General features: G+C 44.8%; 1 protein-coding gene across 2 annotated transcripts in view; it reads right to left on the minus strand.

Annotated features, from left to right (window-relative positions):
- The window catches only part of SPRYD3 (SPRY domain containing 3), a 686,433-nt gene that overhangs the window by 381,186 nt on the left and 278,386 nt on the right, over nt 1-26,861 (minus strand). For both annotated transcript variants that reach the window (XM_078687310.1, XM_078687302.1), the window contains exon 8: nt 2,741-2,798. In XM_078687310.1, coding sequence (XP_078543436.1) covers nt 2,741-2,798 — 58 coding nt within the window. The remainder of the gene's footprint in view (nt 1-2,740; nt 2,799-26,861) is intronic.

Genomic DNA, 26,861 nt, shown 5'->3' on the forward strand with positions numbered 1-26,861 from the left:
ATGCTGATGGTATTTTGATTGATTTATGGATTTGAAAAGAGATCATTAAGGGACCGAACGATGAACACATCCGAGCCCGATGGCGGAAAGAAAATCTGAAGATGGAGTCGATGACCATGCGTACTACCATCTAAGGGAGGAGTCATCCAACAGACAAAGACTCTTCCAAGACAACAACAAAGTGTAATCATCCGGGCCCACCACCAGATGGTGATCTAATGCAATAGTGTGTGGTCTGCAGCCCCTAAGCCTCCAACATGATATTACCATTATTATAGATGGAGATCAAGTTTCTATAATGACTTGATGAGGGGCTGATGGTTGGTTTTATCACTCACAGATTTCATGGGCCGTTTAGGATCTAGATAGAAGGTATTCGCTCCAAGCTTGGCATGTTAGGAGGAGAATAGCATGAGGAAATAGTGTGGTCTTATAAAAGGACATTGAGTTGGACCAAACAAGGTTTAAAAAGTGTGCCAGTCTTCTGGTCATCTAATCTGAGTACTGTTATGATTCTTATGTCCTGAGTGCTACGGTGTCCAGCTCAAGGAGACAAATGGTGGGATATGTTGATATTCCATATGTACCAGGTAAGCATACTAGGTAAACATTAATTGGTCAGTTCCCTTTAAGGGAGTGTGTAGGAGGCCTTTCTGTTTCAGAGATGCGCAAGACTTATAAATGATCTAACAAACTTAAGATTACATTTCAATTTCGCAACCAGTTACAAAGGCTGCCTCCCGTGTGTTCAACAGTTTCTCTTTTTATGAGGTTGGTTGTTTCTAAGGTAGGTAGAAGTACTGTTATCCAGCAAACTCAAATTGAGCAGTCCAATTTAGAAGGTTATGAAGACGTATGCATTTAGCAACCTGAGCAATGAAGAAAATCCCATTCAAAAGTTCTAGTTCCATTTGCACAACAAAGATGGCTGTCTCCAGCAATCTGATCACAGGAGAAAGTACTATCAGCATGAAGATCGTGGCAGGGACCAGCATGGCACTCGAGGGCCACCAGGCCATTCAATCCACACCTTTGTCAACTTAAAACAGGATACAACCACCCCCTCCTTCAACTAGGCCTGCTGCAGACCACATAGTCCTTAGGCAGGGGCCAGGGCGTCCCAGAACAGTAGCGCCCACCTCACAGGGCTGGACAAAAATGTAAAGGAGAAGCAAAATGCTAAGCTTTGTCAGACTAGTTACCAGAACCCTTTAGTAAGTATGGGCAAGGCCACACCAATGGCTGTGTGACACCCTGAGAAGCAGGTCCAGGATGGAGTCAAAGAGGCCCAATCACCCTCGATTAGGTCGCTGGCAGGACTACGGCCAATTAGATGGCAGAACGTCTCTCCAGTGCAGCGGGTCTACATTCAGAGGCAGGAACACAAATGGAGAAGCAAGGTCAATTTGCTAGATCAGACAGGGACATATTTAACTATGGATTTATCACTTATTAGTGTTTATCAAAGTAATGCACTTGATTGAGAAGTAATACAAGTGTTCTTTAATCAGGACTATCCACAAATATGTCCTTAAGGAAGGAGGCTTTGCAACATCTGATAAGGCACTTATTTGGCTTGGGGTGCTAATAAGTTACCCTAGAAAGAAATATGCTAACATACCTACTCCAGAAAGATTGCTTCTGAAAAAGCCCAGAAAGCCAGAAACTGAGTGAGCGTCCCTAACTGCATGGAGTAAAATCCTCAAAAGTTTCATATCCATAGCTATGAATCTTGAAAAGAGGAGAGCTTAATATGAGAATTCCCTTTGCAAGGAATGCAGTGTATCATTTCAAAGAAATGGCTTCAAGTGAAAGTGGCATCCATAGTCTCAAAACACCTGTGCCGCCTAGAAGTTCCAAACAATGCAGTGTATAGGCTAATTTTACCATTACCTTCAATGCATATTTTTTTTTTTAACAGCACCATTTTACATTTTAGTGGGCATTCCCACAGTGGCACTGAGAAAAATTCAAAGCAGATGAATCTTCTAAAGATTTTACTCTGGACATTTTCTTCACTGTTAATTCAAACCATTTGATTCTAAGCTCACTGTAACAGTTTCAAAGAATTTATAAGTCTCAGGCAATTAGCAGGTAGAGTAAGTGATGTAGTTACTGTGTCATGGAGGAACTGCAAGATGAATAGGTAGTTGAGGAGACGTAAAAGCAGGGTAAAAGAAACTAGAAGAACCCACTCACATGCTGGTGCTTCCTCCGTTAAATATCCACTCTCTAAAGGGTGTGTTGGATATTTGACCCAACTAACATTTCAATGAGGGCATCCAGTTTCCAACCAGAAATCAAAGAAAATACATTTAAGAATTATGCAGGTACAAGTCTTTCTATACGAGTGGATTAATGTAACTTAGTAATGTGTTCATGACACTAGAGTGTTTTTCAATACATACAGAAAGGCTGGGTTTGATGGAATAGGGAAGAAGGTCCCCAGTAAAGAATCTCACATTCCTCCAAATGCAAGCCCTACAAAAATCACTGCTGTGTAAAACTCAATCGCTTCTCTGTATTTTAGCTACATGTTCCTCGTGATCAAGTTCTAAGCCTACGCATAAACAAGACTGGTCTTAACCCCTTAATAGAATGCATACCAGAAATCGTGCTTTGTTTTTTCCTTTTTCCAAACAAATGTAGGAGAACGTTTTTTATAAGTAGCTGAGAGAGAGAGAGAGAGAAGAAGCAACACGGACCAAGCCCTACTTTAAGAAAAGGTAGTCATACTCGCCTGCATGGTACGCCACTGAGCCCCTACTCCATCCAGGATGCCTGTTCTTTGGGTAATCCTTAGAAAGAGAAAAAAATGCAGGTTGATAGAGTAAGGGGCAAACTGGAAGACCTACTGAATATTTACATGAAAAATGGGAGTGGTGGGTAAGGCAAGGGGTTCTGCAAGATAGGAGTTTTTGTCCCAGTACTATGCATAGGGGCGTATCATGTTTTGATACCTACCATTTCTCATGTGAAAAAAGGTAGCCCACAGATCAAAGGTCAATTTCCAACCTGGGACTTTTTTAACAATGAAATAAAGGTGGATGGGGAAGAATTCATGGAAAGTTGTGTGAGACTGCAACCAGCAGAGCAGACTGTATGGAAGCAGATTAGTGTGTAGTAGAAGGAGAATTTTGTCAATAGCCGAAGAGACATGCTTAGAACTTCGAGTCAGTGAAACTACTGCAACGTAAGCAAAATCTGACAACACAAGGTGACAAGTCAACACAGCAAAATACGAAGTAAGGTGATCCAGGCAACAGATGCGAATGGAACCAGTGACTTACCTGTAACAAAGGGTTTGCAGCTTTAAGCTCTTCTAGATTCACATTTTGTGCATTATTCCACCACCTACTGGGCGTCGACATAGTCAAAGTTAGTGGGGCTTACTAGGACCTACACCATAAGCCCATAATGCCCTTAACATGACAGTTTTCGATTTTTTGTTGTGTGTTTTGATGACCATATTGCTGCGACATGTCTCGCTTTGAGACATTAGAAATTAATGCTACAGTTGCCTTTTTCTTTCTTCCAGAATGTCCTTTTGGCTTTTTAAAGATTTGTTTATAACATGCTTGTACTGTCTGGACTATCAAAATGACAACAGTTCCTTTAGATACACCTGGACCTCATGTGTAAGTTGTGTGTGCTACAAAAATTATGTAATATATTTTAGATCGTCTGCATCCAGAGTAGGTAGCGCCCCTTCAAATTAATGAGTTGCATTTTAAAGAAAAACTATGAGTTTGTTTTGTTTGGTTAACATGAAAATGTGACACTAACTTAGATATTTATTTAGGATGTATTTGCATAATGATGCTGTCTGTTTGAATAATTGAATAACATTTGTGTTGTGCGTTAAGATTTGTATATTTTGGAGTGGAGTTTCGAGGTAGATTTTTTAGCCAGCTCCGAGGAAGTCTCCCTTGGGCCAAAACAAAGCAGCAAAGATTAGGCCCTTTTGTGACATGAGGGTGAGGAGAAGGGGCACCCAACTCCCCACTAATGAGGCAGAAATCCAGAGTCCTCAAGCCATGCAATAAGATAACGGCCACAAGCCAGCAAACTGAGAAAAGAGAAAGAGGGCCTGGAGACTCAAAGAGACTAGTATTGAGGGCAGCGGCGTCCCTAGAACACATCCCCCTCCTTCACATAAGGGAGAAAATTCAGGCACTAAAAGGACATTTGCCCACAGGCTTGTAATTTTAAGAGGAGGCTGAGGGGTGAAAACTCTACACCTATGAACTGATGGAGGAGCAAGTAGGAAAGAGCTGTGAAAGCCAAGATAATGCACAAGGCCTAATCAAGAGTGGCGAGTGGATATGCGCTTATCATGTAAAGAGCATAAGAATTATGTTACTTACACAGTAAGCATCTGTTCTTGGCATGTAGTGCTGTAGATTCACATGCTTTGCATAAGTCTGTCAGCTAGTGTTGGGATCGGATAATTACAAGTTGTTTTTCTTCAAAGAATTCTTTCGAGTCATGAGGCGAAGGGACTCATCCCTTCAGTAAGACTGAGCATGGGCATCAACTCCATTGTTAGATTGTTTTTTCGTAGGTGGGTGAGAATGGAGTTAGAAATAGTGTAAGTTATGTTATGTCCATGCAAGTAATGTAATTTAATGTAAACTACCAACCACACAGTTATCCGGGGAGCGCATGTGAATCTACAGCACTTCATGCCTAGAACAGATGCTTACTGGGTAAGTAACAAACCGTTTGGGGCATGTGAGGATGTAGATGCACATGCTTTGCATAGATTATAAAACAGTCCCTCTGCCAAAGCGGTGGCTATCCTGTGGGGGTTGGAATTGTTAGATTAGATTGTTGGCGTGCTGCCACATCCACACAATGGTTTGTGAGTATGTGTTCTTAGACCAAGTTGCTGCTTTACATATTTCAGCAATCAGAATGTTCCCTCAAAATGCCACAGCAGCTCCAATTTTTCTAGTGGAGTGGGCTTTAGGGATAATTGTTAGTTGTCTTTTAGCTTTGGCATTAACATTATTGGATGAATTTAACTATCCATCTGGCAACACCATTTTTTTTAAATTGGTCTCCCAGTGTGTGGTCGTGAAAACGCAAACAAATAGTTGCTTTGTATTTCTGAAACCCTTAGTTCTCTCAAAATAATACATCAAAGCTCTTTTGACATCTAAAGTATGAAGAAATCCTTTTGCACAGAAGTTTGCTTGGACAGGTAGTTCAATGGATTGGTTCATATGAAAAGAGGAGGACTTTAGGAAGGAACTTTGGGTTTGTCCTCAAGACCAACTTATTTTTATGCAGTTGGAAGAATGGTTCTTCTAAGGTTAATGCTTGGAGCTCACTTAACTCAAAGTGAAGTAATTGCTATAAAAAACACGACCTTCCAAGGTGAGAACTGGAGCAGACAAATGAAATGGCTCGAATGGGGGCCCATATGAGCTGTGCTAATACAACTTAAGATTCCAAGCTGGTGCTAGTTTGGGAGGAATAATTATTTTAAGTCCTTCCATGAATGCCTTAATGACAGGTATCTTAAATAAAGATGTCTGTGGTCTATTTTGTAGATAGGCTGCTACTGCAACTAAATGCAGTCTTATAGATGTGTACGCAAGACCTGATGTTTGTAGATGTAAAAGGTAACAATTAATTGTTTGTACTTGTATATCAAAAAGATTGCGATTATGGCTTTGACAAGAAGTAAAAAACCTTTTCCATTTGGCAGCGTAATACTTTCTTGTTGTAGGTTTACTCACCTCCTTAAGAGTAGCACCTGTTGTAGTGTGACCATAAGAAAGTGGTCTGATTGTATGTACAGGTTTAGGGGCCTTAGATCTAAAATATGTCTGGGGGACCCGTCATTTTTGGGTATGAGGAAGTATAGAGAATAAACACCTGTGTTTTGGGACTGGTTCTATTGCATTCTTTTGCAGTAGAGATGCCACCTCTTGTCTTAACAGTACGAGATGTTCGTGTGACATGGGACGCTGCCTGTGTGGTATTGTTGGAGGAGTGGAAGTGAGCTCCAGGCAATAACCTGACTGAATTATTTGTCTTACCCACCTGTCTGTGGTGATGGAGTTCCAGACAGGTAGGAACTGTTGTAACCTCCCCCTGACAGGAGTGGAATGGTCTGGGGGGATGGAAGGGAAGTTACTGTTTAGGAGTAGAGGCGTTGCGATTGTTGTTCTCTTTACCTCTGCCCTTATTGTTGTTTCCTCTATACCCTCCTCTTATAATATCCCTTATTGGGCGAGGTTTGGTTGGGTGCTTTGTAAGAAGAGGAGGTATTGTCAGTTTAGAAACCCCTAGAGGCGCCCCTATACGAGGAGCGACGAAAGGAAGGTCTATGGGCTTGCGTTTGTAAAGCTCCCATGGATTTTGCCGTATCTGTATAAGTCTTCATCTTTTCTAGTGCACTATCGACTGTTGGACCGAAAAGATGTTGCTGGTCAAATGGCTGGTTTAAGATACTGGCTTGTACTTCTGGTTTGAACCCAGAGATGCGTAGCCATGCATGTCTACGCAACAGTACCCCTGTATTTATTGCTCTAGATGTGTCTGCCGTGTCTAGTGCACAGCGTATGGACGTATTTATAATAACCTTGCCTTCCTGTATTAGGTCAGAAGCCCTGGTTTTATATTGCTCTGGCAAGTGTTGCATGAGTGACTCTAACTCATCATAATGAGCTCTATCATATCTTGCTAACAAAGCTTGAGTGTTAACAATCCTCCAGACATTGGCTGCTTATGAGATGGTGTGTTTTCCCGAAACATCTAAAAGCTTAGACTCTTTTTCAGGGGGTGGAGCATCCTCTGTTGTCTGCGAGTTAGCTCTTTTTCTCGCATTTGACACTACTAGCGAGTCCAATGGTAACTGTCCTTTAATGTATGCTGGATCAGTTGGAGCCGCTTTGTACTTTTTTTCTAGTCTGGGGTTAATTACCCTGGCTCGGACTGGGTCTTTAAATATTTCGGGTGCATGTCTTACCACTCCACTAAGTATTGGAAGTGTGGTTGTGGTCTTATGTGACGACAGTAGTGTGGCCATTAGGAAGACTTCTTCCACTGGATTTGTGTGCAAGTCTACTACATGGAAAGTGGCTGCTCTATGAATGATCTGCGTAAACCCAATAGTGTCATCTGGGGGAGATGGTCTAGACGGGTATGCATCGTCTTGTGGCAGATCTGGTGCATTATAATCTTCCCATGGGTCACCTGATGGCCCAGGAATATCATCTGGTCATTAATGTCGTCAATGTGATGTTCACTCTCTACCTCCCTGAGTAGCTATCCTCATCATCCTCATGTTGTGGTATAAGACTATGTGTACTAGATGGTGAATGTACAGGAGAAATATCTATTGGTATTTCTACTTCTGGTGAAGGAATCCTTATGGGGAAGTTTGAGCATGCTTTTTTTGGAGGAACTGCGGTGGTTTCAGATAGTCCATTTTCCTCTTTTCAGGCACTGTAGTGATATGTCCAGTCTTTGGATTAATATGAAGAGTCTTTTGCTTTGGGTCAGCTTTGAAAAGTTCTTCTACTGGAAAACCCTTTTTCGGCGCCGATTTATCTGGTTGGAGCAGGTTTTGGTTTCGGTTCCGAAGACTTATAATCTATAATAGTTTCTTTATTTAGATATATAAAAGCATATCTTTAAAAGATTCTTCCAGCATATTAAAGCTTCCCCTTCTCCTCTCCCTCATGTCCGAAGACTTGTTATCTTGCCTTTTCTTAGGATCCGTGTTCTTTGGATCCGAAATTTTTGTTCCCGGGGTACGTTTGGACTTATCTACCCTCGGAGCCGAAGTATGTTTCGGTACCAGAAGCGTCTTCTGGTCCACTTTTTTTGGAACCGGGGTGGTTTTTGGTTCGGTAGCTTTGGGAACCTCTTTTGGTGCCGAGGAAAATGCTACTTACCAGTATGCATCTGTTCTTGGCATGTAGAGCTGCAGAGTTGCACACTATGCATAGATTGCCACCTATTGTTCGGCCCGGATGTTTGCAGTTTGTTTTGTTATAGAAAAGTCTTTGGAAGTCACGGGATAGGGGACTCCTCCTTTGGATGATACTGCGCATGGTCATCGGCTCCATCCCCAGATTGTTTTTCGCCATTAGGGAAGTGATGGAGCTGTATAAGAGATAGTGATGTCCATGTGATATGTATCTAATTAAGATAATACTGGAACAGATAAAAGGTAGCCGGGTAGGCAGGTGGGCGTGTGCAACTCTGCAGCTCTACATGCCAAGAACAGATGCATACTGGTAAGTAGCATTTTCCGTTCGAGGCATATGAGCTGCAGATTGCACACTATGCATAGATTACATAGCAGTTCCCACACCTAGCGGCGACCACCAGTATCTGCTGCAGTTGTTTGAAACAGAGTTTTTAGTACAGCCTGGCCCACAGTGGCTTGTTGTTTAGTTTTCCCATCTACACAGTAATGCTTTGTGAATGTGTGCGGTGTAGACCATTTGGCTGCTTTGCATATGTCATCTAGGGGAATGTTCCCCAAGAATGCCATTGAAGCCCCTATCTTCCTGGTAGAATGGGCTTTTGGTATGATTGTTAATGTGCGTTTGGCTTTTTCATAACATATTTGTATACATTCAAAAATCCACCTAGCGATCCCTGACTTTGAAATGGGATTGCCTTTATGTGGCGATGAGAAAGACACAAAAAGTTGTTTTGGCTAACAAAAAGTTTGTGTCCTTTCAATGTAGTATAGTAATGCTCTCTTGACATCTAAAGTGTGTAGAGCTCTTTTTGCGACTGTTTGAGGCTGCGAGAAAAATACGGGCAGCTCAACAGATTGATTTAGATGAAAAGGGGAAATGACTTTTAGAAGGAATTTTGGATTAGTACGAAGAACCACTTTGTTATGATGCATTCGCAGAAAGGGTTCCTGAATGGTGAATGCTTGTAGTTCACTAACCCTTCTGAGAGACGTAATGGCTACTAGGAAAGCTACTTTCCAGGTTAGAAATTGCAATTCGCATTTATAGAATGGTTCGAAGGGAGGTCCTATGAACCTTGTGAGAACCACATTTAAATTCCACACTGGTGCAGGTGGTGTTTTGGGAGGAATTATTCTTTTGAGTCCTTCCATGAAAGCTTTAATAGCTGGCACTCTAAAAAGAGATAGATGTGGTCTATTTTGCAAGTATGCCGCAATGGCCGCAAGGTGTAACCTGATAGACGTGTAGGCTAAGTTACACTTTTGAAGGTGCAATAAATATCCAATGATGTGTTCAATAGACACGTCTAAAGGATTAATTTGGTTGTTCTGGCAGTATATGACAAACCTTTTCCACTTAGCAGCGTAACATGCTCTAGTGGTGGAGCGTCTAGCTTCTTTGATAACGTTCATACATTCTGGAGGAAGGTTGAGGTAACCAAACTATGACCTCAGGAGCCAGATCGCTAGGTTGAGCCGAGCAGGGTCCGGGTGTCTGATCTCTCCATGGTTCTGCGTTAATAGGCGTGGAGATAGGTTTCGTTTTTGGTGTGGTACTACAGACATCTGCAACAGCGTGGTGTACCACGGTTGTCTGGCCCAAGTTGGAGCGATTAGGATGAGCGTTAGGGAATGTTGCTGTAGTTTGCGTACCACTAATGGAAGTAGTGGGAGAGGAGGAAAAGCGTACGCAAATAGTTTTGACCAGTTCATCCATATCGCATTGCCTTTGGACAATGGGTGTGGGTATCTGGCGGCAAAGTTTGGGCATTTTGCGTTTGTGGGTGGCAAAGAGGTCTATTTGAGGTTGTCCTCACATTTGAAAGAACGGATGAAGAACTTGTGGATGAAGTTCCCATTCGTGGATTTGCTGAGTTTGTCGACTTAGCAGATCTGCCAAGGTGTTTTGTACTCCTGGGACGTGTTGGGCTAATAGGAAGATCTTTATTTGGTATAGCCCATCTCCAGATCAGCTGTGCTAACAGAGCTGCAGAGAGCGTGTGCCTCCTTGTTTGTTTATGTAGTACATAGCTGTCATATTGTCTGTGTGGACTAAGACAGCTTTGCCTGACACTTGAGTTTGAAAAGCTTTTAGGGCTAGAAACACCGATATTAACTCTAGGTGGTTGATGTGGAGTAGCTTTTGTTGCAGTGTCCACCTGCCTTGCATGGTGTGATGCAGGAGGTGGGCTCCCCAGCCGGAGAGCCATGCCTCCCCCGTTAAGACTATTTGAGGAACTGGCTCTAGAAACGGTCGCCCTTTGGAAAGGTTTTTGGTGTTCCACCATTGCAGAGAACGAGGAGTCCGACCGTCTACCAACACTAGGTCTGTCAGTTGACCTTGAGCCTGGTTCCATTGGTGTGCTAGGCAATCTTGAAGTGGCCGCATTTGCAATCTTGCGTGAGGAACTACGAATATGCAAGATGCCATCATTCCTATGAGCTGCATGAACACTCGAGCTTGTAGCGAGTGTTGCAGCTTGAATTTTGTTAGGAGAGTTTGTACGCTTGTTATCCTTGCTGGAGAGGGATACGCTAGTGTTAGTTGGGTGTTTATTGGAGCACCGAGATACTGTTGCATGTGTGAGGATTGTAGATGCGACTTGGTGTGATTTACTGTGAATCCCAAGTCGTGAAGCAGTTGAATGGTAGCGTGAGTGTGTTGTACACACTGTCTGTATGAGCTGGCTTTTATGAGCCAGTCATCCAGATATGGGAAGACATGAATGTGCTGTCTTCTTAAGTGTGCTTCTGCTACTACTGCTAGGCATTTGGTAAACACCCTTGGCGCTGTTGTGACTCCGAATGGGAGCACTTTGAACTGGTAGTGCTGCCCGTCTAGCACGAATCTGAGATATTTTCTGTGCGCTGAGTGGATGGGAATATGGAAGTAGGCGTCCTTGAGATCTAGAGTGGCAAGGAAGTTGTTTAATACCAGTAATGGAAGGACCTGTTGAAGTGTGACCATATACAAATGGTCCGACTGAATGTAAACGTTTAGAGGTCTGAGGTCTAGGATGGGTCTTAGAGATCCGTCCTTTTTTGGTATTAGGAAATACAGTGAGTATACTCCTTTGTTTTTCTGGTGGTCTGGAACTATTTCTATTGCATTTTTCTGCAGAAGGGATATTACCTCTTGTCTGAGCAATGTTAAATGTTCCTGTGACATTGGACGCTACTTGGGTGGTATGTTTGGGGGGGGTAGATTTTAGTTCCAGACAGTAACCTGATTGAATTATTTGTAACACCCACCTGTCTGAGGTGATGTTTTCCCAGGCTGGCAGGTATTGTTGGAGTCTTCCCCCAACAGGTGTGGAGTGGGACGGGGGAAGGGAGTCATTGGACAAGGGAAGAGGCAGAGCGGGAGTTGTTATTTTGACCTCTGCCCTTGTTATTGTTACCCCTGTACCCACCCCTTTGGTAGCCCTTGACGTAAGTGGATTGTGTGGGGGCTTTGTATGAGGCAGAGGATGTGTGTCTGAGGAATATCCTCTGGTGGCACCTCTATAGGATGAGCTACGAAATGAACGTCTGGGAGCCTGTGACTGCAGGGCTCCCATGGATTTGGCAGTGTCTGTATCTTTTTTCATTTTTTCAAGAGTTACATCCACATTGGGTCCTAATATGTGTTGTTCATCGAAAGGTTGATTAAGAATGGCACTTTGTACCTCAGGTTTGAATCCTGATATACGTAGCCAGGCGTGTCTGCGTAATAAGACGCTGGTGTTAACTGCTCTAGACGCAGTATCTTGGATGAGTTTGTGTGCTCTATCCTTGTACTTATCAGGGAGGTGTCTCATTAGTGACTAACTCGTCATAATGTGCTCTATCATATCTGGCTAGCAATGCCCGTGTGTTGGCGATGCGCCACATGTTTGCTGCTTGAGACGCAGTCCTCTTCCCTGATGCGTCCAGTAACTTAGACTCTTTATCTGGTGGGGAAGCATCACCTGATGTTTGCGAGTTTGCTCTCTTGCGTGCGTTGGAAACTACAAGCGAGCCTAGTGGTACGGACTCTAATATATGCTGGGTCTGAAGGGGCGGCTTTATATTTCTTCTCTATACGAGGATTAATAATTCTAGTTCTGACTGGATCTTTGAAGACTTCAGAAGCGTGTTTAATTACTCCCTTGAGCATTGTAAAATGGATGTAGACCTTTGTGCGTTATCAAAGGTATCCATCAGGAAGTCTTCGTCTACAGGGTCTGTATGTATGTCTACCCCGTGATATTGTGCAGGCCTGTGTATCAATTCGTTAAACCCTACAGTGTCTTCTGGTGGGGAAGGCCTTGAGGGGTATAAGTCATCCTGAGGGACATTTGGGACATCTGGAGTGGTGTTATCATCCCATGGGTCAGGTGATCGTGTAGGTGTGGCTGGATCAGGCATGTTACCCCCCCCATATCATCAGAACGATCATCCCTATGGTCTATAGAGGATGCTGGGGAATGCTGTGGTATGGGAGCCTGTGGTGATGGCATAGGTGGAGGAGAAGGGGAAGGCAGTCTTAAAGGCGAGGTAGCCATGTCCTTCTTTGCATATGTAGCTGGAGCTGGTTTGTCCAGTGGTCGCTTCTTTGAGGCCAAAATCAACTGTCCAGTGATTGGGTCTCTAGCCAGAGTCTTTTGAGCAGGGTCTGGATAAGATAAGTCTTCTGCCGGAGGCCGATCTTTTGGTGCTGGAGAAGGTTTCGGCACCGAAGCGGCTTGCTTTTGTTTTTGTGACAATGTCCTTTGTCGGAGAAGCAGGAGTCTTTCTCGGCTCCGAATGTTTTTTCGGGTCGGGTGTTGTTTTTGGATTCGGTTGTTTCTTTGGATCCGATGGTTTTTTCGGTTCCGGTGATTTTTTGGAATCCGAAGCTTTGCTTGGTTCCGACCTGGGTTTCGGTGCCGAAGGAGTTGTGGGTGTCGGTGCCGATGGTTTGGACGTCGGCGTAGCCGGTGTCGAGGTCTTTTTCGGTGCCGGTAAGTTGGCGCCGGCACCATGCGAAGGCTGACTCGAGCCACACTCGCCTGAAGGCTTAATTGGCTTCTTAGCCGGGCCCAAAGGTGGGGCAGTAGAAGCTGAGTGTCAGTGTGCACCCTAGCCAGAGGGCGAGGGTGTAACCGGGGCCTTCTTTGGGGGTGTCGAGGAAGGGTCGATGGTCTTACTTACGACCCGTTGCGCTGGAGTGATGTCCTCGGCATCCGAATCTTCTTCATGTTCGGAACCGCTGTCGAAGTCTTGTTGTTCTGGGACGTTGACGCCTTCCTCAAAGATGTCGTCCGGAATGGAGGTTGAAGATCGAGCCATTGTTCTTCTCGCTCTTCGGTCCCGGATAGTCTTTTTGGAGCAGAAAGAGGCACAAGCTGAGCAGTCCTTTGCCTCGTGCTCCGGAGAAAGGCAGAGGTTACACACCTCGTGAAGGTCGGTGTGGGGAAACTTCGACCCACATTGAGGACACTTTTTGAATGGCGTCCTTTCCATAAGCTGGAGTTGGGGCCTAGTTAGGCCCAAAGGCAGTCGACGACGACCGGAATCGAAGTATTCGATGTTGAAGAATGGCGTCGAGTGGAGAAGCGTTCGAAACTTATTTTCGGTTTCAACACGGAGCGCTGGAAACACATCCGAGCCCGGTGGCGGAAAAAAACAATCTGGGGATGGAGCCGTTGACCATGCGCAGTATCATCCAAAGGAGGAGTCACCTATCCCGTGGCTTCCGAAGACTTTTCTATAACAAAACAAACTGCAAACATCGGGGCCCAACACTAGGTGGCAATCTATGCATAGTGTGCAATTTGCAGCTCATATGCCTCAAACACTTTCGGCTAAACCACTTTCGGTACCGTAGGATGCTTTGGTGCCGGTGTTAATTTTGGCTTAAGGACCTTCTGCTTTTCGGGACCGACAGACTGACTCGAGCCCGAGTTGACTGGAGGCTTTATTGTATTCTTCGCTGCCGAGCCAGAAGGCGGGGTGTCGGAAGGTTTTGGTTGGTGTGCACCTGACCCGAAGGTGGAGGTGGAGGTGGAACCGAAGCCTGTCCCGGTATGGTGGGGTGAACAGGGTCGACGCTTATACTCACGACCTGTTGACCAGCTGGAAGATCATCATCTTCGGATTGATCCTTGGCTCCAGAAGCTGAATCCTCTGCTTCGGAAGCGATGTCTTCGTGCTGCTGTTCTTCGGCATCTACTTCGATAGGAGCCTCGTCTATGATGAGGTCTGGTGTCGATGAAGAGGACTGCGCCATTACTCTTCGAGCTCGACGGTCCCTGGTGGTTTTCTTGGACCGGAACGAAGCGCAGGCCTCACAGTCTCGACTCTCGTGCTCTGGAGAGAAGCACAGATTGCAAACCTCATGAAGATCGGTGTGAGGGAATTTGTGTCCACACCAAGGGCACTTCTTGAAGGGTGTTCTTTCCATGAGCCAGAGGCCCAATGGCGCAGTTGGGCCAGACGGCCCCAGCGAACGCTGGAATCGAGAAGTGAAGCCTTTCTTTGACGCGGGTAACCGGAATCACTGTATAAGACGATGCCGATGGTATTAGGATTGATTAATGAATTCGAAAAGAGATCAGTAACGGGACCGAACGATGAACACATCCGAGCCGATGGCGGAAAAAAACAATATGAAGATGGAGTCGATGCCCATGCGCACTACCATCTAAGGGAGGAGTCATCCAACAGACAAAGACTCTTGCAACACAACAACAAAGTGTAATCATCCGGGCCCACCACCAGATGGTGATCTAATGCAATAGTGTGTGGTCTGCAGCCCATATGCCTCGAACCTTTTTTTTTTACCACATAGTATACACACCAAATTTGCTTCTTTTTGTTCAAATTCTTTTTTGTATACAATAGCCTGGGGATTCTAAAGGCACCCACAACTTGTTCATCTTATAGAGACATTTAGCCGCAGAGTCCATACCTTTGAATTAGATACCAAAGTAAAATCATCCCTGGAGGAGGGCCTGCAAACCGACTAAGGCAGGAAGGCTAGCAAGAAAATGCTCTTCGGTCAAAAAACTGTGGTAGGAATCACAAGTAAAGAAAGCAGAAGCTAGAAAAAGCATATAGCTTTACTCCTGGCAGAGGACATAAAATGTGACCAGAGACAACAATCAACAAACCATAAAGACAAGTTTACTGGCATGGAGGAACCTGAAACACCTAGGACAGAGTTCCTCGCTGTAGGAAAACATTACCATAGCCGGCCAAACTTTCGTAGAAACAGAAAGAAGGAAAACCAAGTACCCATGGACAAACGAAAGCATGGAACAATACTCGAACAATAAGACAGCAAGAACAACGAAGTACCTTAGCTGTCTTGATGAAAAAAACTACCAGAGAAAGAGGTACGCCTCACACTGCTGCATGCCTCACACTGCTGCACGCGTGCAGCAGTGTGAGGCGTGCAGCAGTGTGAGGCGTGGGGGTGAGGGGGTGTGAGGGTGAGGGGGTGTGGGAGGGTGAGGGTGTGTGGGAGGGTGAGGGTGTGTGGGAGGGTGAGGGGGTGTGTGGGAGGGTGAGGGGGTGTGTGGGAGGGTGAGGGGGTGTGTGGGAGGGTGAGGGGGTGTGTGGGAGGGTGAGGGGGTGTGTGGGAGGGTGAGGGGGTGTGTGGGAGGGTGAGGGAGGGTGAGGGGGTGTGAGGGGGTGTGAGGGGGTGTGTGGGGGGTGTGAGGGGGTGTGTGGGGGGTGTGAGGGGGGTGTGAGGGGGTGTGTGGGGGGTGTGAGGGGGTGTGTGGGGGGGGTGAGGGGGTGTGTGGGGGGGTGAGGGGGTGTGTGGGGGGGTGAGGGGGTGTGTGGGGGTGAGGGGGTGTGTGGGGGTGAGGGGGTATGAGGGTGTGGGGGCTGTGAGCGGGTGAGGGTGTGTGAGGGTGAGCGGGTGAGGGTGTGTGGGTGAGGGTGTGTGAGGGTGAGGGTGTGTGAGGGTGAGGGTGTGTGAGGGTGGGTGAGTGAGTGGGAGAGAGGGTGTGTGAGGGTGAGGGGGTGTGAGGGGGAGTGAGGGTGAGGGGGTATGAGGGGGTGGGGGGGTGAGGGGGTGAGGGGGTGAGGGGGTGTGATGGTGAGGGGGTGTGAGGGTGTGTGGGGGTGAGGGTGAGTTTGAGACGTGAGACATTTCAAATGTGTAAAAAATTGAAACTTAAAACATGTTTCTTAAAATACGATTAGAACTCAAAAGTGCAAAGTGCACAGCTATCTAAATACAAAGTCTTGATCTGCTGGTGTACTGGGTTTATGACACTGACCTGGGATCATTACATTTTAAGTCTGAGGGTTCACTGAAGGAAGGATGGAGTAGCAGACACATCCATAAAACCTCAACTCCTAGCTCATTTATGGGAAAAAGCAACCTAGCAAAGCAGATGCACAGCTCGGCAGGCGCTCATGTGAGAAAATAGACGTTGCGCGTGAAAAGTGTGATAAAGCAGAAAGAATAAGTTTGAATGCCAGACAGGTAGGAACTGTGAGAGACGCCCCATGACAGGAGTAGAGTGATCGGGGGGTAGTGGCGGGAAGTCACTGTTTATTGGCAGGGGAAGTGCGGGTGGAGTTACCTCTTCCCTTGTTATTATTTCCTCTGTAACCGCCTCAAAAATAGCCTCTGGCAGAGTTAGATTGGTTGTTCCTTTGCAAGGAGGAGGAGGGATTTTCTGATGACAGTATTTTCAAGCCACTCCTGTAAATGGAGCAATAAAAGGAACCCCTGCTAGAAGGTAATTGTAGGGATCCCGTGGATTTAGCAGTTTTGGTGTCTTTCTTCATTTTTTCTAATGAAGTATCTACTGTTGGCCCGAAAAGATGCTCTATATCAAAGGGCTGATTGTGTATGAAGGATTGTACTTCATGCTTGAATCCAGAGATTCGAAGCCAAGCAGGTCTCCGCAACAGTAGGCTAGTGTTGAAAGCACGATAAGCTGTGTCCGCTGCATATAGGGCGCATTTTATGGAGGTTGGTGATGAGCTTCCCTTCCTGAACGAGTTTGTTAGCTTTAGTTTTATACTCGACTGGCAAATGTTGCATGAGTATTTCCAACACATCATAGTGGGCCCTGTCGTAGCGTGCTAACAGAGCCTGAGTATTGGCAATACGCCAATAATTGGCGGTCTGTGAAACTACTCTCTTGCCAGAGGCATCCAAAATTTAGACTCCTGATCAGAAGGTGGGGCATCGCCTGTAGTTTGAGACTTAGTTCTCTTGCGGGTTTTAGATACAAGAAAGTCTAAAGGTAACTGACCATTTAAGTATACAGAATCTGTAGGAGCAGGCTTGTATTTTTTATCCACCCTAGGTGTCAGTAGCCTGGCTCTAACTGGGTCTTTGAATACCTTGTGTGGTATGTTTTAATATGCCCTTCAGCATGGGTAAAGTGACTTTTGTGAGTGTGTGAATGTTTCTACAAGGAAATTCTCTTCTAGAGGGTCTGTATGTAGTTCCACCCCATGATATTGGCAAGCCCTGTTGAAAAGTTGTGTAAAGCCAATGTTGTCATCAGGTGGGGAAGGACTGGAGGGATACAGGTCAGGGTCATTAGGGTGATCTGGATCTTTATCTCAGGGATCAGTGTCACATGGTATGTCCAGATCTTGTGGGGTATGATAATAATCATCCCCATTCTCATCCCCATCCTCAAAATCGTCATCCTGTGAGTCAGGTGACATTGGAGGTGATACATTTGATGGCGTAATGTGTAAATTGGGATTAGGAGGAGGAGGAGAGAGAGGTAGGTAAGGGGGAGAAGTGTTAGTACCCATATCTCTTTTTTTCTTCAGAGGTATAGGGGCATCTCCTGGGAGGTCTAACTTCAGTTTTTTAGGAAGAGTAGCTAGAAGGTGTCCAGTTTTTGGATCAATACTAAGTCTTTTTTGTTTTGGATCCAGAGGTGTGTCTTTGGATGGAAGTTCCTTGGAAGGAGTATCTGTGGATTTTGGCATGGTAGATATGGGCTCAGTGTCCATGGGTGCAGAGTGTTTGGAATCTGAATGCTTAGTTTAACCGGTTTAAGCTGTGAGGTCTTCGGAGTGGCATGTTTCGGCTCCAAACGTTTCGACGCGGAGGGTGTTGGCTCCAAGCTTTTAGGTGTGGAGCATTTCAGCTCCGAGGCTTTAGGCTTGGACGACTTCGGTTCCAAGTCTTGTTTTGGAGGGTTTCGGCTCCGAGGTTTTCAGTGTCGAAGGTGTCTTCGGTGCCGATGGCGTGGGAAGTAGCACATGTTTCTCCTTATGTTTTGCTGCCGAAGGTGTTGGTTCAGCACCGGAATGGGGCCGGTTCGAGCCAGAGCCGGAAGGCTTGTGTTTGTTTCATAGCTGGGCTGGAGGGCGGGGCATCTGAAACTTTTTCTCGTCGTCAACCGGAGCCCAAGGGCCATACCCGAGCCTCATCTTTTGTTTGAGTGGGCACATGGGGGATCTGTACTCACGGTACGTTGACCCGGAGTGATGTCCAGGTCTTCCTCCATGTCGGAGTCTGCTTCGGACACAGACCTGTTCTTCTTACTCTTCTTCGGCTTCTGTGGCAGGACAGTGTTCTAGTTCTTCCCCGAAGATGTCCAGTACGGAGCTGCTAACGTTTTGCATCACGTGTCGTCGAGCCGGACGATCGCGGATGGTCTTCTTTGATCGGAATGATCGACACGCTTCGCAGGATCTTTCTTCGTGTTCCGGGGATAAGCACAGGTTGCAGACCTCGTGCAAATCTGTGCGTGGAAACTTAGCATGACACCCAGAAAATCGCTTGAACGGAGTCCGTTCCATCGACAGCGGGGAATTAGCCCCGCAGTGAAGGGGTTAATGGGGAACAGATTGTGCTTCTGTGTCCAAAAATTTGTTAAACACAGTTGTAAAGTTTTTAGAACAAGGAAAAATCTAAAAAGCGCCTGGTTCCTTTCTGGGGCACATACTTATTTTCTTTTATCTTTTAAATTGACGGAAGAGCTTCATAAGCTTTCAATGGAGGAGATTGCTCCAGAATGGAAGACAATTCGGCATATCAGAGGGCTGGGCAGATCCCTGATGCGTGGATAGAGGCCATGATTGTTTTGATCTTAAAACCTGCTAAGGACCCCAGTAAGTCAGACTCTTTTCACACAATCTCCCTGCTAAACATGGATAATAAGGTTTTTACAAGTATTTGGGCAGAGGATTTGCTAAATTAGCCCCTCCGTTAGTCCACCCAGATCAGAAGGGCTTGTGCCAAAGCAGCAAATTCATGAGCTTACTCAGCAGCTGATCAGTTCTATTGATTTAGCCACTGCTTGCTCGATTCCCTTGCAGTGGTCTCAATAGATGATGCCAAGGATCAGGAGTATGTTGGGCATACTTGTAGGAGGTTTTGGAAGCATTGGATTTTAGTCCTTGCTTTATCTTTAGGCTCCGGAGGCTTTACGAAAGTTTGTTGGCTAGAATACTGCTTAATGAGATGTTGATCAGCAGTTTTAATATCTATAAAGACACAAGAAAAGGCTGTCCCGGTCTCCTCTTGTGTTTGACATTTATATTGAGCCAATCGCCCACCTATTCAGAAGGGGTAGTCTGGTGATTCCATTTCGCCCCACGCACTTTTGTAATAAGATTGCATTATACGCAGACGATCTGGTCATTTATACATCAGACCCTGTTCAAACTATCCATTGGGTGGAGAGTCTGGTGGTGGAGTTTGGGGCTCTATAGGTATATCTAGAGAACAATTCTAAGCCATAGGTAATGTACTAGTATGTAGAAGGATGGACGAAGGAGATACGGGCAGGGATTAAATATCTAGGCATTGTTAATCCTTTGGACGCAATACCGCTGCAGAACTTGGGAAGGGTGGCAAAGGAGGTAGATGCTTTTCCAATGGCGGCACAAAACAGGGTACTCAGGGGAGAAAAAGAGCACCCCTAAGAAAAGGATCTTTCAGAAATAAAGACGAAGCCCATAATAGCCTTAGAACCCATGGTAATGAGATTAAGAGCCTAACTGCATTAGTGGAGAGACTCTATGTGAGAATTTCATTAGACAAAATGAGTGTTAACTGCTATTGAAGCTTCACTGGGGGAGTCTATCGCTCAGGGGAGAAATGTAAAATTGCCATCCATCATTGACAGCAATGTGTCTAACAGTACAACGATATTGGTATAAAATCCAACTTGAAAAGGGGGGATTCTGGCTCTGAATATAGGAAAGAGGCTGAAAGGTCATACACGGGTGTGGCCAAATCTTCTAGGAAAGAACACTTCCAACAAAATTCAATTAGCAATCTCGCCATTATAGCTGAGAAAGGCTATCGGAGGCGGAGATCCATGGGGTCTCCCATTGATTCTAGGGCATACAAACCCCTCCAAATGCCCCAGCGCCATCGACAACTAGAGGTTCCCCCAGCATATCAAAATCAAGATTCACCGAAGATAGATCAACAGCTAGATTTGCCACCTGAAGTAACACCATGTATCATAATCTTGGCAAATGCACCAAAATTAGGTCCCGCTGAAAAAGAATCATGGGACTCATTGAGAAATAAAACATTGCACTGGCTAGGAAGGAGGACTGGCCTGACTGAACACTTATTTGCTGAATTTAAGATGGCCATGAGGGTCCAGTGGGTGGGCAAGAGTAGGAAATCGCTACCAGGGATTGTATAGTCCTGACATTGAAAACCCCTTTACTAGTGGTAAAAATCCTGTGGACAGTTGGTATAAACCCTGTATTAGCTGAAGGGATTACTGTACTCCCCTTAGGCTTTTTCTATCCCCCGGTACACATGCCCATAAGAGAGAGTAGTTTTAGAAATAATGCTGTAATCCAAAGATACATACAATTTCCCTACCTTTAATAGATTTGCTACCCTCTCTGGGCTTGAGGAAATGGACGGACTAGACCAACAACACAGTATACCCTCGAAGATTCGGGTAGAATACACTAATTCTGGGTTATCATGTAGAGATACTTCAGTATTAGATTTAGTAGATAACCATTCTGACCCACAGCCTGTATACTCTGAAAAAGTCCTTGATGATAGCGTCCCTGACTTGCACATAACTATGGAGAAAGAACAAGGCACATGGGGGGCTAGGAAGAACAATGACGTTCTACCAGAGCAGTTTGTTTACGATCATAGCCAGGTGGTCAGCAATAACAAGATAACCTTGAACACTCACGATGGTATTCAGATTGGTAGTAAAATAGAGAAAACCTTGAATATTTTATTTTGGAATATAGCGGGTTTGAGATAAAAAATTAGCAATGATTTATGGCTGGATTTCATAGGGGAATTTGATGTGCTCTGTTTGCAAGAGACTTGGGCTACAACGGAAATTCATTGCAAGGGTTATAAGACTTACTTTACCCCTGCAATTCCTTCCATTCCTGGAAGGGCTAAAGGGGGTTTGATTGTTTAGATCTCGAATTTTTGGGGGGTTAACAAGATAACTTTAAATCAGAACCAAACTTTCAACGTATAACTTTTAATACGAATAAGAAAGAAAAGATTGTTCTGGTAAATTTCTATAATAACCTGCATAAAGATAAGCTGATCACAACCTTAAAAGAAATCCGCTGTGCCCTTTTGGAAATCCAGCATAAATGTTCCAAAAATGTTTCTGTTATATGGGGGAGGGGGGGGGGGGGGATTTAATGCTTTGTGGTCGAAATGGAATCTCAACATGTGGTTTACTAGATGAGAACGACCTAAACCCAACCCATTTTTCGCACACAATATTTGGCGAGTGTTCAAACGAGACATTATGTTTATTGGAAATGAGATTTGCTAACAATTTGACTTCACCACCAATTCCATATACACATACTTTTAACGGAAGAGGAGCAAATACAATAATATATTTTATTCTAGTCTCAAGTCGGCTTGCATCTCGCTTGATGAATTCTAGCACGCACGATAATGCGATTAGTGATCATTACCCGAACAGTATCTCCATATTATGTCCATTTGAACTTGGTTCAAGCAAATTGGAGAGAAAGTTTGGGCAACATTTTTTTAACATTGACAGAGTAAACGGTACTCCCTCAAATGGGATAAAGTTGATCCACAAACAATTACACAAGTGGTAGTATCAAAATCCCTAGACTGATCCCTCAACCTCATCTAATGAGGTTCTAAGTAACTTTAAAGAAATTACGGAAACAAATAAATCTCTGAGCCTCGAGCATAAACAGCGAAAAGGTAATATTAAAGGCTGGTTTAACAAGGCCTGTACAAAGGCATACTCAAAGCTAATCATGGCCCTAAATAAAGATGAGAGATAGAAATGAAATAAGCTGGCTCAGAAAAGTATATAATCAAGCGATAAAACTTAGGAAAGTTGAAATTAGAAAAGAAATCTGGTGAGAGCTACATAAAAGCTGTAGTAACAAGGACAATATTCTTTTTTGGAGGGCGGTTAAAGCTCCTTTTTTTATGAAGACAGGGTTGGGCCAACAATAGAAATAGCGATTGATGAAAACCATTGGGTAGAGCATTTTTCTGGTATTTTCAGCTTAAACATAGTTGAGAATCATGTAAGTGTTTATAATATCACGATAAATGACTATCTCAATCGCCAAAGTTTTCCTATTCCCCTTGAGATTACTCTGAGGTCAAACAGGCCCTAAAGGCAAGTAAAGGGGGTAAGGCCCCAGGCCCTGACGGGGTCCCTGTAGATCTTTTCAAATATAACATGGATCTATGGAACCCCCTATTGACGAGAGTTTTGGCTGCTACATGTATAGTTGGGCCTATTGAATCATGGTCAGAATCAATTCTCGTCCCGATCTTTAAGAAAGGAAACCGACAGAACCCAGCCTGCTACCGCCACATTTCCCTATTAGATTCTTTGGGAAAAGTGGCAGGCCGCATCGTCCTAAACCGGTTACAGCAATGGGCGGATGACACTAATGTACTGTCCGAACTCCAATTCGGGTTCAGGGAGGGATTGGTACTGTGGAGCAAGGCCTTCACCTAGCACTTTTAATGGGGAAATACATCAGAGCTAAGGGAGGGAAGTTATACATGGCGTACGTCGATTAAACTGCCGCATTCGACTGCGTAAGTCATGCTAAACTTTGGAGTGCTCTAGAAAAGATGGGTGTGGAGATCCCCATAGTAAATTTTCTACGAGAACTCTATGCAAATGCTACGGCAAGGGTTAGGTATGGGTCTGCGGGGAGCTCATGTTACCTTTTACAGTGGAGCGGGGGTGGGGAGGGGGGGATCGGTCAGGCAGGGTTGTGTCCTGACCCCTTTCCTTTTTACACTTTATACTAACGGCCTAGAACAGGCCATGCTGGATGGATGCCAGGATCTACCGTTGCTGCAGAAGCGTCCCATACCCGCTCTACTTTATGCGGACGACGCCATGATTTTAGCCCAAACTCCCCTCGAATTACAACGTGCCCTTAACAGATATTATATTTTTATGGCCAACCTAGATTTAAAAATCAACTTTAAAAAGACATTTAGAATGAGCTGTGGGACCGGGTCAAAGAAACAAAAGGATATCTATAAAGATGAAGTTAACCCCTTCGGTGCTCATGACGAGCTCAGCTCGTCATGGCATATACCTCTCAGGTGCTCAAGACGAGCTGAGCTCGTCATTACCACACCCGTTTTTATTACGGCCCAGCACTGCAGGGGAATCGCTCCAGCAGCCATGAGGTTAAGCTAGATACCACCAATACATACCTGTATTTAGGGTTTGTAATTGATGATAAAGGATCATGGAGACAAGCAATAAATGCCAGAGAATTCCTCTTTAAGAGGACTACAACGTCGTTGGTTAATTTTTCACAGAGGTTAGGAAAGCGGTCACCAGTTGAGATGCTCCAGACATATAAAGCTAAATGTATTAGTACAGCAACATATGGGGTGGGGATCTGGGGCCACGGAGGGGTTGACGCTTTATAAAAAGTGGAAAATGCCTTCTTAAGGTATCTTTGGGCTGTTCCACGTGGTACTTCTACATACAATTGCCATGCAGAATTGGGTATTCCGTATATCACTGATTTAATAAAATTACAACCGGTTCCGTTATGGCATCGCATTTGGTCATCCCCCAAAACATTACTTAATCAGGAGCTACTGAAAGATTGTCTTGGCCTTGTGATGCTCACAAAATCGAGTGGCTCATGTATGTGAAACATTTTCTACTCGACCTGGGTCTCATAAAGTACTATCATAATCCAGCTTTGATAGCACAGATTCCTAGGAGATTGTTTAAAAAACAGTGCATGAGACACCTGGAATGGAAGGGCTTAGGCGTGTGAGGGAATTAAGGAATATGCTACTTACCAGTATGCATCTGTTCTTGGCATGTAGGGCTGCTGACATTCATATCTTGTGCATAGATCGCCGCCTAGTGTTGGGTCCGGATGATTGCACTTTTTTGTCCTGGAAGAGTCTTCAAAGTATCACGAGATAGGTGACTCCTCCCCTGGACTACAGTGCGCATGGGCATCTTCTCCATCCTCAGATTGTTTTTCGCCATTGTGGCAAAGATGGAGTATAGTAAGTAAGAGATGACCATGCAAAAGAGAATCCTGCAGCTGCAACAGGCACTGGGGAGGAGGGTGGGCGATATGAATGTCAGCAGCCCTACATGCCAAGAACAGATGCATACTGGTAAGTAGCATATTCCGTTCGAGGCATGTGGGCTGCTGAATTCATATGGATTAGTTACTTACCTGTAATCCTAGTTCTCTTCCAGGGGTATACTCATTAAAGTCATAAGCACTGAATTATCTCCGCCCATGAGCGGGAACCCGGAACACATAACAATATACATATATATGTGTAAATATATAAAAAAGTACATAGTACTAACTAATTATACACATATACATGTATAATAACCATAATATGCAGCCTAACATATATACATAGGCTAATAAAGCCACAATTACACATGTTCTGAAGCCTGAGAATATGCTATATATAAATGCAATAAACAGGCATGAGCCTAAAATGCATTTCATAACCATGAAAAAACTTTTATTTTCATCAAAGAACCTGTTGTAAACAGTTATTAGCCTAAAAGGCTGCATATGAAAATTTGTCTGTGTACAGAAAATCAGACTGGCACCCTGCCTTTAAGGCCCCAGAGAATCTGCACACTTTGCCTTTAAGGCCTCTAGGAGAACTCTGTTCCCATCATGCACCACAGGTGACAGTTAGGTCAGTTCTTTTGTACGGTACAGTAAACATTAGCAGGAAACTGCCCTTAAAAACTTTATATTATATATTGAAAACTTCAATGCCACTGCTCGCCCGGGGAGGCGGGAGGGTGCTTATGACTTTAATGAGTATACCCCTGGAAGAGAACTAGGATTACAGGTAAGTAACTAATCCTTCTCTTCCAGGGGATACTCATTAATAGTCAAAAGCACTGAATAGAGTAGCAAGCTCATACCCACTAGAAGCGGGCGAACAGATAAATGCATAGCTATATTTCAAACAACACAGTGTTTAACTAGAAGTAGCAAACAAATTTCTCAGTGATGCTTGTCCCACTTGAGCATCTGTTTGCGCATCAGAATCCAAGCAATAATGGCGTGTAAACGTATGCACTGAACGCCAAGTAGCTGCTTTACAGATCTCTGACATAGCCACATTCCTGAGGAGAGCTGTTGTAGAAGCTTTTCCCCTCGTAGAATGAGCCCTAGGTCTACCTGATAAAGACTTGTGGGCTAGCTGATAGGCCAGTAAGATACATGACACTATCCATCTAGAAATGGATCTCTTGGATGCTGCCAAACCAGTATTCGTAGGACCATAGTTCACAAACAAACGGTCTGTGTGTCTCATAGTCTTGGTTTTATCTAAGTAAAACTTCAAAACCCTTTTTAGATCTAAAGAGTGCAAAGCCCGCTCAGCTGGACTTGAAGGGTTTGGAAAGAAAGTAGGCAATGTTATGGATTGGTTAATATGAAAATCCGACACCACCTTAGGTAGAAAAGAAGGATGAGTCCTGAGCACCACTCTGTTTGCATGAAAAACTGTGTACGGTTCCTTGCAACACAGAGCCTGAATTTCGCTCACTCTACGAGCAGACGTGATAGCCACCAGGAATGCTACTTTCCAAGATAAGTGTTGCAATGACGCTTTATGTATGGGCTCAAAGGGTGGGCCCATCAACTTAGTCAACACCACATTAAGCTCCCAAGGTGGAGAAGGAGATCTGACTGGAGGAAACACCTTTCTTAATCCCTCTAGAAAATCCTTCACCACAGGCATCCGAAAAAACGATATCTGTGTTGGCGATTTTGTATAAGCAGTTATTGCAGCAAGATGGACTCTGATAGAATTAAACTGCAAACCAGACTCAGCAAGATAAAGAAGATAAGGCAAGATCACCTGTTCTTGGCCTCGAATAGGGTCAAGACCCTTGCTCTGACACCAAAGAAAAAAGCGTTTCCACTTAAATCCGTAGGATTGTCTTGTAGAAGGCCGCTTTGCCTCTTCAAGAATGTTCATACACTCCGGATTTAGCTGTAAATGCCCGTACTGGATGACTTCAGGAGCCATGCTGCCAGGCGCAGGGAGGGCAGATTGGGATGAAATACACGCCCCTCCTGTTTGGACAGAAGATCCGGGCGACAAGGTAATCTCCTGTGTGGCCTGATTGACAACTGGAGGAGATCTGGGAACCACCATTGGCGTGGCCACTCTGGGCAAATCAATATCATTCTGGATTTGGTCTTGTACATCCTGTTGATCACTGCTGGTATCAACGGTGTCGGCGGGAAGGCGTACAGCAAATTTTGACACCAGTCTATCAAAAGGGCATTCCCTTGAGACCCTTTCTGGGAGAACCTGGACGCGAAGACGGGGCATTTTGCGTTTGCCGCGTCTGCGAACAGATCGATGTCTGGTGTTCCCCAAGCCTGGAAAATGCTGTGCGCGACTTCTTCGTTGAGAACCCAGTCGTGCGCTTCGACGAAGTCTCTGCTGAGGTCG

Source organism: Lissotriton helveticus, chromosome 1_1 (genome assembly GCF_964261635.1).
Source record: "Lissotriton helveticus chromosome 1_1, aLisHel1.1, whole genome shotgun sequence".
NCBI lineage: Eukaryota > Metazoa > Chordata > Amphibia > Caudata > Salamandridae > Lissotriton > Lissotriton helveticus.